The sequence below is a fragment of the Macaca nemestrina genome, chromosome 18, assembly GCF_043159975.1.
Source record: "Macaca nemestrina isolate mMacNem1 chromosome 18, mMacNem.hap1, whole genome shotgun sequence".
Classification (NCBI taxonomy): domain Eukaryota; kingdom Metazoa; phylum Chordata; class Mammalia; order Primates; family Cercopithecidae; genus Macaca; species Macaca nemestrina.
The window spans coordinates 79971438-79987447 of record NC_092142.1 but is presented as its reverse complement, the minus strand read 5'-3'; the positions used below and the strand labels follow the sequence as shown (position 1 = coordinate 79987447).

The 16010-nt window shown below is 44.0% G+C and overlaps 1 protein-coding gene across 4 annotated transcripts; it reads right to left on the bottom strand.

Annotated features, from left to right (window-relative positions):
* Positions 1-4293: 4293 nt before the first annotated feature.
* LOC105491211 (ATM interactor) lies at positions 4294-15997 on the bottom strand. Of its 4 annotated transcripts, none has more exons than XM_011757404.3 (4): positions 15638-15997; positions 10028-10153; positions 9030-9229; positions 4294-8350 (listed from the first exon to the last, which is right to left on the bottom strand). In XM_011757404.3, the coding sequence occupies exons 1-4, from the start codon at positions 15968-15970 to the stop codon at positions 6541-6543; spliced, it is 2469 nt and encodes an 822-aa protein (XP_011755706.2). In that variant the 5' UTR covers positions 15971-15997; the 3' UTR covers positions 4294-6540. The 4 variants fall into 4 exon arrangements, with proteins under 4 accessions (XP_011755706.2, XP_011755707.1, XP_011755708.1 ...); XM_011757405.3 differs by lacking the exon at positions 15638-15997 and adding an exon at positions 14353-15395; XM_011757406.3 differs by lacking the exon at positions 15638-15997 and adding an exon at positions 14376-15395.
* Between the last annotated feature and the right edge of the window lie 13 nt (positions 15998-16010).

The following is a 16010-nucleotide window of genomic DNA, read 5'->3' as shown; positions in this document are numbered from 1 at the left end:
CCTATTATTGTTGTATTGCAGTCTATTTCTCCGTATAGATCTAATAATATTTGCTTTATGTATTTGGGTATTCTGGTGTTAGTTGCATATATATTTAAAATTGTTATATTAATTGTTATATAATGACTTCCTTTTTGCAGTTTTGACTTAAAGTCTGTGTTATCTAAGTATAGCTACTCGTGTTCTCCTTTGGTTTCCATTTGCATGGGATAACTTTTTCCATCCCTCCACATTAGTTTTTGTGTGACCTTGCATGTTAAGTGAGTCTCCTGCAGGCACCATGTAGTTGGATGGTGTTGCAGGTTTTATTTTCTAAATCCATTCAGCCACTTTATATCTTTAACTGGAAAATTTAATCTATTTACATTCAAGGTTATTATTATTATTATTAGAGGAGGAGTCTGGCTCTGTTGCCAGGCTGGAGTGCAGTGGCACAGTCCCAGCTCACTGCAACTTCCACCTTCCGGGCTCTAGCGAGTCTCCTGCCTCAGCCTCTTGAGTAGCTGGGATCACAGGCACGTGCTACCACGCCCAGCTAATTTTTGTATGTTTAGTAGAGACAGGGTTTCACCATGTTGGCCAGGATGGTCTCGATCTCTTGACCTTGTGATCCATGCCCCCTTGGCCTCCCAAAGTGCTGGGATTACAGGTGTGAGCCACCACACCTAGCCCAAGGTTATTATTGATAGGCAAAGACTTACTCCTGCTATTTTAAAAATTATTTTCTGATTTATATATCCTTTGTTCTTTTCTTCCTCTTTTGTTGTTTTGGTGGTTTTCTGCAGTGCTAAACTTTGATTCCTTTCTCTTTCTCATTTGTGTATTTGAGGTAATTTTTCTTTCTGTGGTTACTAAGGTACTCACACGAAAAATCTTATACATATAATAGACTTTTTAAAGCTGATTAACAACTTTGGTCCCGTACAGATACTCACACAAAAAATTTTTGTCTTAATTTACATCTTTTTATATTGTGTTTTCCTTAACAGTGTTTATTATAGCTGTAGTTATTCATACTAGAGATCTGAAAGACATATGCCACCATTAGAGTAATGGTATATTCTGAATTTGATTATGAATTTACCTCTTCCAGTGAGTTTTATACTGTCATATGTTTTCTTATGACACACAAAATGATGAAAGTAATTATCATCCTTTTGCTTTTGGTTGAAGTACTTCCATACCATTTCTTGTAAGGCCAGTCTAGTGGTGATGAATTCCTTCAGCTTTCGCTTGTCTGAAATATACTTTATTTCACTTTCATTTCTTAATGACAGGGTATAGCATTCTTGGGTGACAGTTTTTTTTTTTTTTTTCTTTCAGAACATTGACTATATCATCCCATTCTTTCCTGGGCTTCAAAGTTTCTGCTGAGAAATCTGTTGATAGTGTAATGGAGATTCCCTTATATATGATTTGATGCTTTTCTCTTACTGCTTTTAAAACTCGGTGTCTTTGAATTTTTACAGTTTGATTACAATGTGCCTCTGAGAGGACTTCTTTGGGTTGAATCTATTTGGGATTCTTTGAGTCCAATGGATCTGGATGTCCATATATCTCTTCTAGGACTTGGGAAGTTTTCAGCTATTATTTCATTAAATAAGCTTTCTGTGCCTTTCTCTATCTCCCTCTGAAAATCTCATAGTGTATCTGTTAATGATGTCCCCATAAGTCCTGTCAACTTTCTTCACTCTTTTTCATTCTCTCTTTATTTCCTTTGAATGCATTATTTCAAAAGTGCTGTCTTCAAGTTAACAAATTCTTTTTATTTTTTGACTGGATGCGGTGGCTCACACCTGTAATCCCAGCACTTTGGGAGGCTGAGGCAGGCAGATCACCAGAGGTCAGGAGTTCAGGAACAGACTAGCGAACATGATGAAACCTCCTCTCTACTAAAAATACAAAAGTTAGCCAGGTGTGGTGGTAAACACCTGTAATCCAAGATATTAAGGAGGCTGAGGCATGAGAACCGCTTCAACCCAGGAGGTGGAAGTTGCAGTGCACTGAGATGGCACCACTGCACTGCAGCCTTGGTGACAGAGGGAGACTCCGTCTCAAAAAAAAAAAAAAAAAAAAAAGAAAGAAATTCCTTTTTTTTTCCTGCTTGATCTAGGCTGCTCTTGAAGCTCTCAATTGTATTTTTTATTTCATTCGTTAAATTCTTCAAAGATTTCTGTTTAGTTCTTTTTTAAATATATCTATCTCTCTTGAATTTCTCACTCAGATCAAGAATTATTTTGCTTATCTGTATTCTCTTTATGTCTTGTTGAGCTTCCTCAAGATCATTATTTTGAATTCCTTTTCAAGAAATTCATACATTTCTCTCTGACTTTGGGGTTAGTTATTGGAGAATTATTGTGTTTCTTTGTTGGTGTCATATTTGTTTGCTTTTTCATGCTTCTTGTCCTCCTATGTTGATTCCTTTGCAGCTGATGGATCAGCTGCCTTTTCCAGTTCTATAGCGTGGCTTTCATAGGGAAAGGCTTTAAACATGCAGATGGGGCCTAAGTATCAGTTGAGTAAGGCAGATTGGCTTTGGTTCTGCATGGGTACAGTAGTAGTGTGGTCTTCATGCACATTCTTCAGCTGTAATCAATGTCAGCAATGCCTGCAAGTGCCTCAATGGCCTAGGCTGCAGGAGACTGTGTGGCTGGCATACTGGGTTGAGTATGGCTCCTTTGTGGATGGAGTATCAGGCTTTTTGCATGCTGAGGGATGCTGGGCTGGTCCACTGGCTTGAGCTTGGCTTCCCCGCTGAGCAAGACTTCCTGTTCCTTTGGAGGCAGGGCATTGCATGGGCTTGGGTGCTACGGTCATGGCTGTTCTGCTAGGCCTAGGTTCTGAGTAGTTGAGTTCAGGACTGTGCTGCCTCTAGGATGGGTAAGATGGAGCACCTCTTGGGCAGCTTGTTCCCAAGGAGTAGGGAGCTGTAGCACCTCAGCTGGGGGATGCTGCACTACTGTGTGTGAGATGGTACAGTGACAGCAGAGCCTCAGGGATGGAGAGATGCAGTGGTTACTGTCCCCTAGAGCAGTGGGTCCAGTTTGAAAATGATGCCATGCTGTAGCAGCTTGGGTCACAATGTGGGCTTCTTCTCTGCAGTAACACGGCCATGTAAATTTGAGGCAGCTCTCTAAACTGGGCTCAGGGCCTGAGAGAACTGCAGGATTCCCCAGCAGAAAAGACTACAGGTGTCTGTGGTGGCAATGGGACCTGTTGGCGACCTTCTGCCTTTCTTTCCCCCAGACAGAAATCCGTCTTGGTTCTGAGCTGATCCTGACTGGGGAGATGGGGTGGCAGAGCAGGGTGTTTCACGTCCTTCTCTCTGTGGCCATCCTGAGTCTCTGCGTACCACAGGTTCTCCACCACTCCCCTGACACACTCCAGCATTTTCTTTTCTTTTTTTTTTGATGGAGTCTCGTTCTGTTGCCCAGACTGGAGTCCAGTGGCATGATCTCGGCTCACTGCAAGCTCCACCTCCCAGGTTCACGTCATTCTCCTGCCTCAGCTTCCTGAGTAGCTGGGACTACAGGTGCCCGCCACCACGCCCAGCTAATTTTTTTTAATTTTTAGTAGAGACGGGGTTTCACTGTGTTAGCCAGGATGGTCTTGATCTCCTGACCTCGTGATCGGCCCACCTCAGCCTCCCAAAGTGTTGGGATTACAGGCGTGAGCCACCGTGCCTGGCCTTCTCCAGCATTTTTTTTTTTTTTTGTGAGACAGTCTCACTTTGCCACCCAGGATGGAGTACAGTGGTGCAGTCTTGGCTCACTGCAGCCTCTGCCTCCCAGGTTCAAGTGATTCTCCTCCCTCAGCCGAGTAGCTGGGATTACAGGTGCATACCACCACGCCTGGCTAATTATTGTATTTTTAGTAGAGATGGGGTTTCACCATGTTGGCCAGGCCGGTCTCGATCTCCTGTTCTCAGGTGATCCATCCACCTCAGCCTCCTAAAGTGCAGGGATTACAGGCATGAGCCATCGTGCCAGGCCTCATTTTCTTTTAGATACTGTAGTCAAAATGTATTTTATTCATTCTTTTGGTCCTTTTCTATGGATGCAACAAGCATTAGGGACCTATAGTCAGCTATCCGGCTGGTATTACCTGGAATGTCTTTTCTAGGAAAATTGTTAGCATATTTTCATGAACAAAAGAAAAACAATAATGAAAATAACTGGGTATGATGAAATAAAATCATTTTATCATATGGCTTTCAGAAGACAATGAGTGTGAAAACTTAAGGCAATAAAATAAGTCATATTTATGAGTAGGTTCAAGAATTCACAAAAAAGGTACAATTCTGGCTTCTCTTTAATCACTAAATTTCAGTTTTTACAAATAATTCAAGTTCAGGTTTTGAGGGGAAACAGTTCTTGTATTATTACATGCTCAATTTTTTCTGTAAATAACTCTATTGGCTAGATTTACAAACATCACAGAAACAAAAAATTTTTTAAGCCATAGATCACTCCATTTATATTTACAAAACAGCCATAAACATGCATTTCTCCTTTATTAGGAGGACTTAAATAGAAGCTTGAATATTAAGGCAGTGATGATTCTAAAACATAATGAAATTCTAAGTTAAGGCTTTATGTTTGTTTGAAACCCACACTCATAGGCAACTGTGACCAAAGCAAACTCTCACCTACTAGGTTGAGTTCATCTGCCCAGGGTATGTTATTTATCCATTACCAACACTTCTTTTGTATCAAATGTATGGGATAGGAATTAGTAGCAAAACCATCAATTTACTTTAATGAATCATTAGTCCCCTTACTAGGTTTTGAGGATTTAGCTTTCAGTAACACAAGCATGTACCACAGAAAGGAGCATTTGTGTGTGTGTGTGTGTGTGTGTGTGTGTGTGAGTGAATGTGGCGAACTTACAGACTGCACTGATTCCTATTTGACTGGAACTTAGCCAACAATTAAGAATCCAAGATCTCCTAAATACAGAAAATCCCCAAAGTATACTTGATCATGCTCCCACCTCAAAACACAGAAAACATTCTTGATTATTGAAGCAACAGGTCTTCACCTTCTTTGTTTTCTTTGAAGACTGTTTGGTATTATTCTCTTAAAAAAATACAGAATACCGTATTTTATATGAATCTATCCTGTAATTGCTAGCCTCAAGGCACAAGTAATATCCTTGCTAGATATCTTTTCTTATTCAAGAAAAAGATAAAGAATGGTGGATGGAAGGAAATTCACTTTAAAATAATTGTAGATTGCACTCCTGTCCTATCAAGCTTAGTAGAAGTGCAAAGTATTGAAATCTAATGGGGGATGCCCCTTTCCCACTTTTCTTCTTGCTTTTGAGTGACAAAACTCAGATCCAGCCTGTGGGTGCACTTTGGGAAACAGCTCCAGAGCCCCCAACTCTGGCCTACTGTGGAGAGCAGAAAGGATCTTCACAGGCAAGATAAGGTCATAGGCCTGTTTCCGTAACTCCCTGTTCTCATGGTTTGGATAACCTACTCTTATTTAGCAGGAACACTACACTAGGTGCTTGCTGCTGGGTTTTGTTTGTTAAATTTTGAGACAGGGTCTTGCCCTGTTACCCAGGTTGGAGTACAGTGCCATGATCATGGCTCATGGCAGCCCCAGCCTCCTCAAGTGATCCTCTCACCTCAGCCTCCCAAGTAGCTGGGATCACAGGCACATGCCACTATGCCTGGCGAATTAAAAAAAAAAAATTTCCAGAGACACAGTCTCCCTATGTTGCCCAAGCTGGTGTTGAACTCCTGGGCTCAAGTGATCCTTCTGCTTTGGCCTCCCAAAGTGCTGGGATTACAGGGGTAAGCCACCACGCCTGGTCCGCTGCTGTTTCCCTAGCTGACAATTTTACATCAATAAACCTCTTGTGTGTAAAGTGCTATACACTTGTATGCTGGTATCAATAGTTCATGTAGGGAAGAGGTGGCATTGATTACATGAAAACTGCTTCAAAGCTAAAGAGAGTTGTAATTTTCCTTGGTGTCTTTAAATCAGAAAAGAGGCGTCAAAGCTGACGAAGGTGCAGGCAGCAGAAGTCTAAGAGTACAGAAGCGCCACTGCTTAAATCCTACGGTGGCAGCATCCCATTTCTTTAGTGATTAGTAACAGGAATCAGGAATTTCTAACAAGCACGCCAAAGATATTTTAGGTGAAATTTAAGTATATTGCACTTTGACTAAAATGTTTTGAAGATTTGAGAAGTTTGTACCCTTCAACCTGGTAAGCTGGGCTTCAGCTAAATGGCTATAGGTTTTAAAGGTATGAAATACATTTTTTTTTTAACATGAAAAGACTAGCTGTGAAAAGGCAAATGTAGGCAACACAAAAACAATTTAGATCAACATCTCAAACTTTATAATATACTCACATTTATACACAAATTTCTGTTTACAAGTTCAAAAGGCAAAGAATCGCAAAGAAGCTAAGCAACTGCATCATCAACTACATTCAATCGAATTAATACTGTTGTCCCTAGTCCATAGTTTTACTCCAGAGGAAATGGTAGATGCTGTTTCACACACGGACTCCACTGTTAGTTTTAGAAGTCGGAGACTGTGTGTGGTTCCGCAGAAGTCTGGGTTTCTACAGAGCTGAACTGAGACTCCATCGTGTTCCAGGCCAGATCGGCCAGAAGAAAGTCGTCCATTGCTGTTTGAGTTTCATTGCTGGTGAAGAACAAGCTCCCCAGGGTTTCAAACCCAGAACTCATGGTCTGTGTTTCTGTACTATTCAACTGAACTTTGCTTTCTAGAGCAGGTATATTTTTAGCAGTAGAAATTCCTTCAGTTTGGGTCTCTGTGTCAGATGAATCGGTACTCATGGAAAAGCTGGAGTGTTTCAGAATACTTCCTAGAGGCAGATGAGGGCTACTGTCTAAGAAAAAGTTTAAGTCTGTCTGTGTCTGTGTGTCAAACATCTCAAGGCCTAAGAAGTTAGAATTTCCCCTACACCCGTAGGACTGAGCAGAGGTATCTGCGAGTAAGAAGTCCGTTTGAGTCTCTATGTCCAGTGACTCCAAAACTGGCTCCGTGTTCATGGTGCTAAGTTCACTCTCTTCAGTTTGAGTCTGGATATTTGAGGCCGAAAAGAACTCTTCAATATCAAAATCGATTCCAGGGTTCTGGGCTGGGCCAGATGGGAGCTGGGTGTCAGGTCCAGGATTTGTGTCAGACAAAAGACTACGATGATCCAATGTCTGAGCAGGTAGATTACTTGACAAGATGTTTTCCAAATCACTTAATAAATCTATGGTTTGGGTCTGATTATCTGTCATGTTCTGTGAAGGAAGCATACTATTCTGTGCACTGAAGTTTATAATTGGTGCAGATTTCTCAATATCTTGATTTAAAGTCTTAGGCTCATTCTGAGGTAACAAACTATGAGTTACTGTCTCTGCTACTAAATTGTTACTTATAATGTTACCTGGAGCAACATTATATGATGAATGAACACTCTCAAAAATGTCTCCGCACATTCTAGCTTGGTCCATCTGTACATGGTCATCTGTTGGACTTTGAATCCCACTGGTTTGGGTTTCTCTGGAGACCCCACCTGACTGGAAACAGGTGTCCATAAATGCATCAGTCTGAGCAGCTATAGATGAAGTTACCTTAGAGCTGGGCAAAAATGTCTGAGTGTGAACACTAATGGGAAGAGACACTTGAGAATCAAACGACAAATCAGTTTGAGAACAAGATGACACAGAGGAATCAGCGGTGGCCCACTGTGCAGAAGGTATAAAGTTTTGTGAGGTGTAAGAGAGATCTGTCTGCACGTTGATTGAAGAAATGCTGTTCTTTTGACATGTGTTCCCCAGTTCTTGTAAAGGATTAGATGGACTTTTACCCAAGTTCACTTGAACACCAGTACTTATTGGCTCAACAGCAACAGGATTAGCAATTTTGAAAAGAGGTAGGCTCTCCTTAAGAGAGCAAGCCTCTGAATCTAGGCCGAGGATCAGGGTTCCTACTGACAAGGGTAGTAAGTGCACAGCTCCTGTGGCAGAGCCCTGATCAACACCTAACACCGCAGGCTGGGCTGAGGAGTCGGCTGTAGGCACAAAGACAGGCATGAGAGAAAACTGCATCACGGGTAGTTTAACCAAAGCCACTTTGGGCTTTGGTAAAAGCAACTTCTGAGGATATCTCGGTGGTGTTGTAAGACTCTGCTTGTCAGTGTTAGAGCCACAAGAGTCTTCAAAAGATGGTTCTAGTTTTATTTCTGAAGCTTCTAGTTCTTGAGTGTCTGGTCTAGGGATTGGTTGGTTGTTCAATGATTCAATGGTCTTGTTGGATAACTTCTGGTTTTGCACACAGTTTTCCATTTTCCTTTTCTTACTAGGTGGGTCCCTGAAAACAATGACAGAGCAAAAAGAAAACCTTAAAATACAACTTTCTTTGACCATGACACTCTATCCTCACTGACAAATGTCATTTCCTCCCTCTATAGCAGAGGTCATATTCAACCCAGACAAGATAAATCCCTTCTTTCGCAACTCTGGGAGTTGGTCCTATTATGGCAGGTGAACGTTCAGAAACATGCAAACAGAAAAAGAGGGAAGCATACCTTTTTTTTGTTAAGATCTAAGTACTAGAACTCAACTCAGATCTTTAAGCCAAAAGAAGCTAAAAGACTTACATAATGCAAGTTTTATCATTTCTAAGGCAGGAAGCTATCACACTAAATGAAAATTTGACCTTTAAATGAAGTAGTTTCATGATAAAATTTATTCGTTGGCAGTTTGGTTCCCTCTAATAGAAAATTCTAGAAGCCGAGATTTTCAAATGGAAATAACAACGGACCCTCAAAGAGGGTTAGCAGAAAAAACGGGAAAAAACTGAGTCAAAATTTCAGGCCCAGACATGGGTCATTTGCAAGACCTGCTTCCATTTTCAAAAGCTTCCTCCTTTGACGTCACACATTTTCTAGGATTCTTTTTTCTTCCCACACCACTGGCTCTCCAGGATGTTTCATCTGAAATGCTTCGCGTAGCTACTAACTTTTGTGCCATCATTTCTTTCCCTTCACCTGTGTTCTGCAGGGATCTCGTGGCCCGTTCGGTAGATGTGGGACTGCAATGCTGTTCTACTGGCGTAGGGACAGCCGCATGTGCACCGAAAGGTCTTGCCACAGTCCTCTGTGTGTCTTTTCAGGTCCCATTCTGTACCATATGAATTGCTGCACTTACTACATTTGTGCTTCTTCTCAGCATGTATTTTCATAAAGTGCTAGGAAGAACACAGAAGGGATTAAGATGAAAAACAGCAACTGGTCAAAACAGTTCAGAAACCATCATCCACCCAAATAATGATTTTACACTGTTAATATAAAAACATAGAAAATACAGCAGTCCAAGTCAAAAGAATGTAAAAGCAGGCACATTGCAGTTAAAATTATATATATGCCTCTTCCTGTTGCTTTGCTTTGTGAAAAGTGACGGGATTGTTCTGGAAACAACTATGGTCCCCAGCATTTACACTCTGATCTGTCAGTGCTGTGGGCAGGAAAAACATGTCTTTCCAATGCTCTTCTCGGACACCCACCAGCAGACCCGCGGGGGAACATTTCAGATGCCAATCTCTTCCAGTTCTGAATCACCTCTTGTCCCAGTCACTGGGGCCCTCCCTCCTCTTAAGATTGCGGCTTCCAAAACAATTCTTTTCCTGGATTCTGCAGGTTCTTATTCCCCTGGGAAGAAGAGTTCCTTTGTGCCTTTGCTCTCGGCCCTCGGAGGTATGCAGACTCACAGAGGAAATCTGCGGGCAAACATGTTCTCATTCTTTGCTGAACTGGTTTATTCTCTCTCTCTATTTTAACTCACTTCTAGACATATTCCCTCCAGACCAAGCCGCTTTTCCTTCCACTTGTGTGACAGCATACTCAGGTTTATACCAACTGGGAGACACGCAGGCATCTCCTCTCACAAGCAGCTGTCTACTCGATTCTGTAGTTATGTCTGCTAAGTAATGAGAATGCACAATAGGTTTATAGCATCTGTATCTCATCCTCAGAGAAGTATATAGTACCTGTTTTACGAGAGAAAACTGAGAAAATGGTCTGTCAGGGCCTCTGGGGCAGCCTTCGATTGGACAACAGTAGAATTTCGGTACAGTTTTCAAATCTTTTCTTATTGTTGGATTGACTATGCCATCCTGCAAAATGAAAATTACTTTAAATAATTATTTCAAAAAACCAATACAACAGGCTGGAGTGGAAACAGAATGACTGAAAACAAGCGCATTTTGTGAAATACTTTTAATTAACATAGTTTTTCCATCTAGTGTTAGCGGTAAGAGAGAAAGACTATGAGTAGATTAAATGAAATGTGGTGAGAATACTAAGCAAGACTCTAAAATCCTGCATTCATTTGACCGTTATTGAACTCCTCTTAGTCAATTTACATTCCAGGCAGATATCCCCCTTGTATGTTCCTAGGCTGTGAAATGCTCCATAAAACCACAGATTAGGATCACTACAAGATTCCTGCTCATTTTGAAGACATTGTCAGTGATGCTCGGTAATCCTTTCATTATCCCTTCCAACCTCCCTCATGCTCCCCCGTAGTGTGTGCTCTCATCGTTGAATGCCTTTTACTATCTCCTGTCCTCTTCTTTGTCAGTGCCCCTTCATTCAAGTCCTCCTATTTATGTGGATTTTGTCATTAGCCTCTTAATCTAATTTCTAGACCTTCAGTCTCTTTTTCACTCATACTTTATCAGATTCACCTTTCTCAAGTATAGCTTCGATCATGTCATTACCTCCCTCAAACGTTTTCAGCAGCACCCCCGTACTGTTCAAGTCCCAACTTCTTGAGCCTGGGATACTCGAAGTCCCTTACTCCGGAGCTTCAAACTACTTTGTCTTCTCTCATTACTTCATGACACCTAAGAGAATGCGTTCTAATGCCCCACACCTTTTCATGGGCAGGGATTTATCTGTATCTTCTGTTGCCTTTGGGAATGTTTTGAACAGAATAAATGTTCAATAAAAACTGGTAGCATTGGCCGGGCGTGGTGGCTCAAGCCTGTAATCCCAGCACTTTGGGAGGCCGAGACGGGCGGATCACGAGGTCAGGAGATCGAGACCATCCTGGCTAACACAGTGAAACCCCGTCTCTACTAAAAATACAAAAAAAAAAACTTAGCCGGGCGAGGTGGCAGGCGCCTGTAGTCCCAGCTACTCAGGAGGCTGAGGCAGGAGAATGGCGTAAACCCGGGAGGCGGAGCTTGCAGTGAGCTGAGATCCGGCCACTGCACTCCAGCCTGGGTGACAGAGTGAGACTCCGTCTCAAAAAAAAAAAAAAAAAAAAAAAAAAACTGGTAGCATTATACTGAATCTCTTCAGGTGGCCGTCTAAGCCAAAACTATCATGCCTGGGGAAGAGACCACTAAAGACAGTCAAAGTGGATGTTAATAACCTCACTGTCATGGCAACAAGCTGACACTGCCCATGCTCCTGCTTTCCGAGAGCCAACACCCCACCACTCACCAGCACAGCAGCCTCCTCCCAGCCCCACCTGCTGCTTTTGGAGCCTTCTTCCCATTTCTGTCCTCAGAGAATAAGCTCAAGGGTAGGATGGCTGAGATGAGAAATGGCAATGGCATGATAAAATGGAAGTTCAGTGAGAAAGTGGTGTTTTTATTCTGAAGTTCTATATACTTTCAAGACTAAAATGCACTAGACTTTTTGTACTGTATCTTTTGTGCGCATAACTGAATAAAGAACCTATGAGAGGAAACAATCCAGTAACAAGACAGAAAGAAAACACACAAGAGGAAAAGGAACACACAGTTGAAGAGTAGAGGGTGAAAAGAAAGGATTGTAAGAACTATAGCAAAAACTAGGAAAAACTGTCTTTCTAGCTACTTTAGCACCACCTGACCGCCTTCCGAGAAAGCATCCAAGAAGGAAACGGTTTGCTTTGTCATCTTATTCTAAATTTAAAATTAGAAATCTTTGCACAATATAGTCTATAGAGCAACTTGGAACCTTTCCTTTCCTTAAAAAATTTCTGGCAAATCATTAAAAGCAAACCTCTGAACTAAAAATAACACAAAATCCTCTAAGCCATGTTTTACAAATAGAAATGTTGCTTGATAAGAGGTTAAGTGCCCGCCTGTCCACTCACTGCTTTCATACGCAAGGAACAAAAGAATTTCTAGTAGTAAAAAAATGTGCATTTACTTCTATTCTTCCTGCCCCTGAATCTTCATAGCTTTCATTTCTCCATGAATCCCACCGTACACAAGGCTGGGCTAGATTTCTGGATTTCCTTACAGACATGGAATATGGCCATATACCTTAGGCACCCACATCAAACCAGAAGGCGGCACATACTCTACAGCTTGCAATCCAATTCCTCATTCTCACCCATCCTCGTTCTGTAGGGCTTGCTCATCATTTATGTTAAGAAGGGAAGATTTGGTTGCGGGTGGGGTGTTTTGGGAAGAAAGATTAGAATAAAATAAGAACCATACAGCAACTAGTGGGGAGAGGAAGAAAATATAATCTAGAAAATATATAAACAATGAAAGAAATTATGCAAGCAGCTGTAACCAAGACTGAAAATTTCCACTGCCTATAAGAAAACCTGCCAATGAGATACTCAGGGCAGAATGTAGGTGGAGTCTCTGGTCAACACAGCTCTTAAAACCTAAGATAGCTTCCCAGCCAGGCATCCTCCCGGTTCCTTGTCCTTACCTCTCCCTCCTTCCAGTACTTTGAAAACAGGTATCAACAATAATGTTTGAGGCCTGGTGCAGCAGCTCACTCCTGTAATCCCAGTACTTTGGGAGGCTGAAGCAGGCGGGTCACTTGAGGTCAGAAGTTCAAGACCAGCCTGAGCAACATGGCGAAACCCTGTCTCTACTAATAAAACAAAAATTAGTCGGGCGTGGTGGAGCATGCCTGTAGTCCCAACTACTCAGGAGGCTGAGGCAAGAGAATTGCTTGAACCTGAGAGGCAGAAGTTGCAGTGCGCCAAGATCATGCCACTGCACTCCAGTCTGGGTGACAGAGTGAGACTGTCTCAAACAACAACAACAAAAAACAATGTTTGAGGCAGAGTATGGTGGCAGAGCCTATAGTCTCAGCTACTGGGGAGGCTAAAGCAGGAGGATCACTTGAGCTCAAGAGTCTGACAGCAACCTGGGTAACAGAGCAAGACCCTCAAGAGCCTTCTATGTAGTAACCAGACTGAGGGTACGGATCACCATACTGGGCACCATCATATAGATGGCTATTGTGTCACACAGACCACCTTCATTAAAGGAAGACACCAAGACAGCAGCTGCTCAGGGGCCACTGGGCACTGTGGTTAGAAAGCCAGGACAAGACAGGAAAGTCAGTCTGTCTGTCAAGAAAAAAAGTGATGGATCTGGTGAGATATAATTCCTGCTAAAAAAGAAAGTTTTCCCTGGCTGGGTGCAGCGGCTCACACCTGTAATCCCAGCCCTTTGGGAGGCTGACGCGGGTGGATCATTTGCGGTCAGGAGTTCAAGACCAGCCTGGCCAACATGGTGAAATCCCATCTCTACTGAAAATACAAAAATTAGCTGGGCGTCGTGGTATGCACCTGTAATCTCAGCTACTAGGCAGGCTGAGGCAGGAGACTCGCTTGAACCTGGGAGGCGGAGGTTGCAGTCATCCAAGATCGCGCCACTGCACTCCAGCCTGGGCGACAGAGTGAGACTGTCTCAAACAAAACAAAACAAAAAACCCAACATAATTGAAACAAACCTACTGTATACTAACCAGTCCTGAAAAGTAAATGGTATCTTTATGTTCAACAGATGTTTGTTTACCAGGGTTTTTAAACAGCTAGAGCTCCTAACAGCAAGTCCACAGAAAGGAACAACAGAAACTATTAAGAAATAGTTCATTCTAAGTTATGATTAAATAAAGGATTTAGGTTGGGCACGGTGGCTCACACCTGGAATCCCAGCACTTTGAGAGGCTGAAATGGGTAGATCACCCGAGGGTCAGGAGTTCGATACCAGGCTGGCCATCGTGGTGAAACCTGTCTCTACTAAAAATACAAAACAAAATTAGCAGGGTGCGGTGGCAGGTGCCTGTAATCCCAGCTACTAGGGAGGTTGAGGCAGGAGAACTGCTTGTACCCAGGAGGTGGAGGTTACAGTGAGCTGAGATGGCGCCATTGCACTCCAGCCTGGGTGATGGAGTGAGACTCTGTCTCAAAAACAAACAAAAAAAACACAAAAACAACAGGGAAAAAAAGGATTCAGTTAAAATTTAGTATGAAAACAAAACAATAGGTTGAAAGCCATTCCCAGAGTTACACTTGTGTGCTGAAAGAAACCTAGAGCTTTTCAGTCCAACAATTCAGCCCTACCTGCAGGGTCTTCCTCAGCATACCTCAAGTACATTTCCTGACTGGCTCCCTGATCTTCATTTGAGAACGTTGTTGTACCTCAGTTTAGATGGTGGTAAGAGCAGATCACCCTTCATTGGCGACACATCTGTCCTACTAGAGACTACAACCTCAGAGTTTTCTGCTGTGAAATTCTTATCAGAAGCCTGACTATGCGCAGACAGAACATGCAATACTCTGGGTACTCTAAATTTACTCCTGATCATCAAAAGCTACATATTCGCAGAACTGCTTTCAATGACTTGCGCTTTTGAATTACGTCACTGCTGGCCTGGAGTGGTGGAAGGAAACTTGCCATTGTAATGACTGAGAGATTATGACTTAATAGGTCTGGGGTGGGGTTGGACATCTGGATTTTTAATAAGCTTGTCACAGATGTGTCCCGGGGTTGAAAATTACAGCCCCGTTTTGCATAACATGGAGGGTTGTTCAGACTATTGTCATGGTGTATTTACTGTGTCCCCCTCTTAGAGAAGAGCCACAGGGGCAATTTCCCTTAGGTCTCAATCCTGAGCTGATCTTACCAACACCGTGAAACTGACCGATGGTGTTTAGAGGCAAACCTACCGCCCCTTTAAAACATTTTTTTATTCTTAATCGACACACAGTAATCATTCCTACTGATGGGGCGCAGTGTGCAGCATGGATGCACATACACATTGCAGTGATCAAGTCTGAGTATTTAACGTGTCCTTGACCTCAAACGTATTGTCTCTTGGTGGTAAGAACATTTAAAACCCTCTCTTCTAGTTATTTTGGCACATACAGTCCACTGGGCAGCACCTAAGGGCGGAATTGTGGGTGTGGTGGCAAGCACAGGGCTTCAGAACCAGAGGCCCCGGTTTAAAGCCCCGCATCACCTAGGTTGTTGCATAATCTGTTTCTCATTAATATAATGGAGACGACGCGTCCGTCGCCAAACTGCCGTGAGAAGTCACGGGCAAAAACGTGTAAAATGCCTGGGCCGGCGCCCGGCACAACCCTCGGGGCCAGGGAACCAGGGAACCGGCGCGTGTGGCAGACCCGGGGCTCCCGGCTCCTCCTCCCCGCCAGAGGCCGCACCTGCGGGGCCAGTCGCGAGGGTTCGACAGCCGCCTCCGGCCGGGGCGGGCAGAGGCCGGCGGGGCAGCGGCGGCGCGCAGGGCGCTCGTCCCCCCGAGGCCGGGTTCGCGCGCCGGCGCCGGGCGCTTTGTTGGAGCCAGGCCCAGCTGCCCGGGCCGCCGGCCGCCGGCCGCGTCGGGCTCACCTGCAAGCGGTGGCTCTTGACCAGGTGCATGTTGAGCGCGGGGCTGTTGGGCAGGATCTTGCCGCAGCCGCGCACGGTGCACAGGATGTTGGTCCGCACGGCCCGGGACAGCTCACTCACCGACGGCTGGATCAGCTCCCCAGCCGGCGGCGCGGGGGCCGCGGGCTGCTGCGTCGCCCCCGCGGGCCGCGGCCGGCTGCCCCTCAGTCGGGGTCCCGGGGGCACCCACGGGCCCGAGGCGGCGGCGGCGGCTCCTCTCGTGGCCACCGGGACGGCCCGGGCACCCGCCGCCAGAGCCGCTGACCCCGCCGCCGCCGCCTCCGAGGCCGCCATGGTTCCCACACGGACGCGGGGCCCAGCTTGCAGGCCCCGC

What these genes read in the sequence shown, in the direction of transcription:
- LOC105491211 (XM_011757404.3), bottom strand. Translation starts at nt 15,970, where the DNA reads ATGGCGGCCTCGGAGGCGGCGGCGGCGGGGTCAGCGGCTCTGGCGGCG. An exon ending in TCAAGAGCCACCGCTTGCAG is followed by an intron (nt 10,154 to 15,637) that starts GTGAGCCCGACG and finishes TTCATTTTGCAG; the next exon opens with GATGGCATAGTCAATCCAAC. An exon ending in GAGATCCCTGCAGAACACAG is followed by an intron (nt 8,351 to 9,029) that starts GTGAAGGGAAAG and finishes CATTGTTTTCAG; the next exon opens with GGACCCACCTAGTAAGAAAA.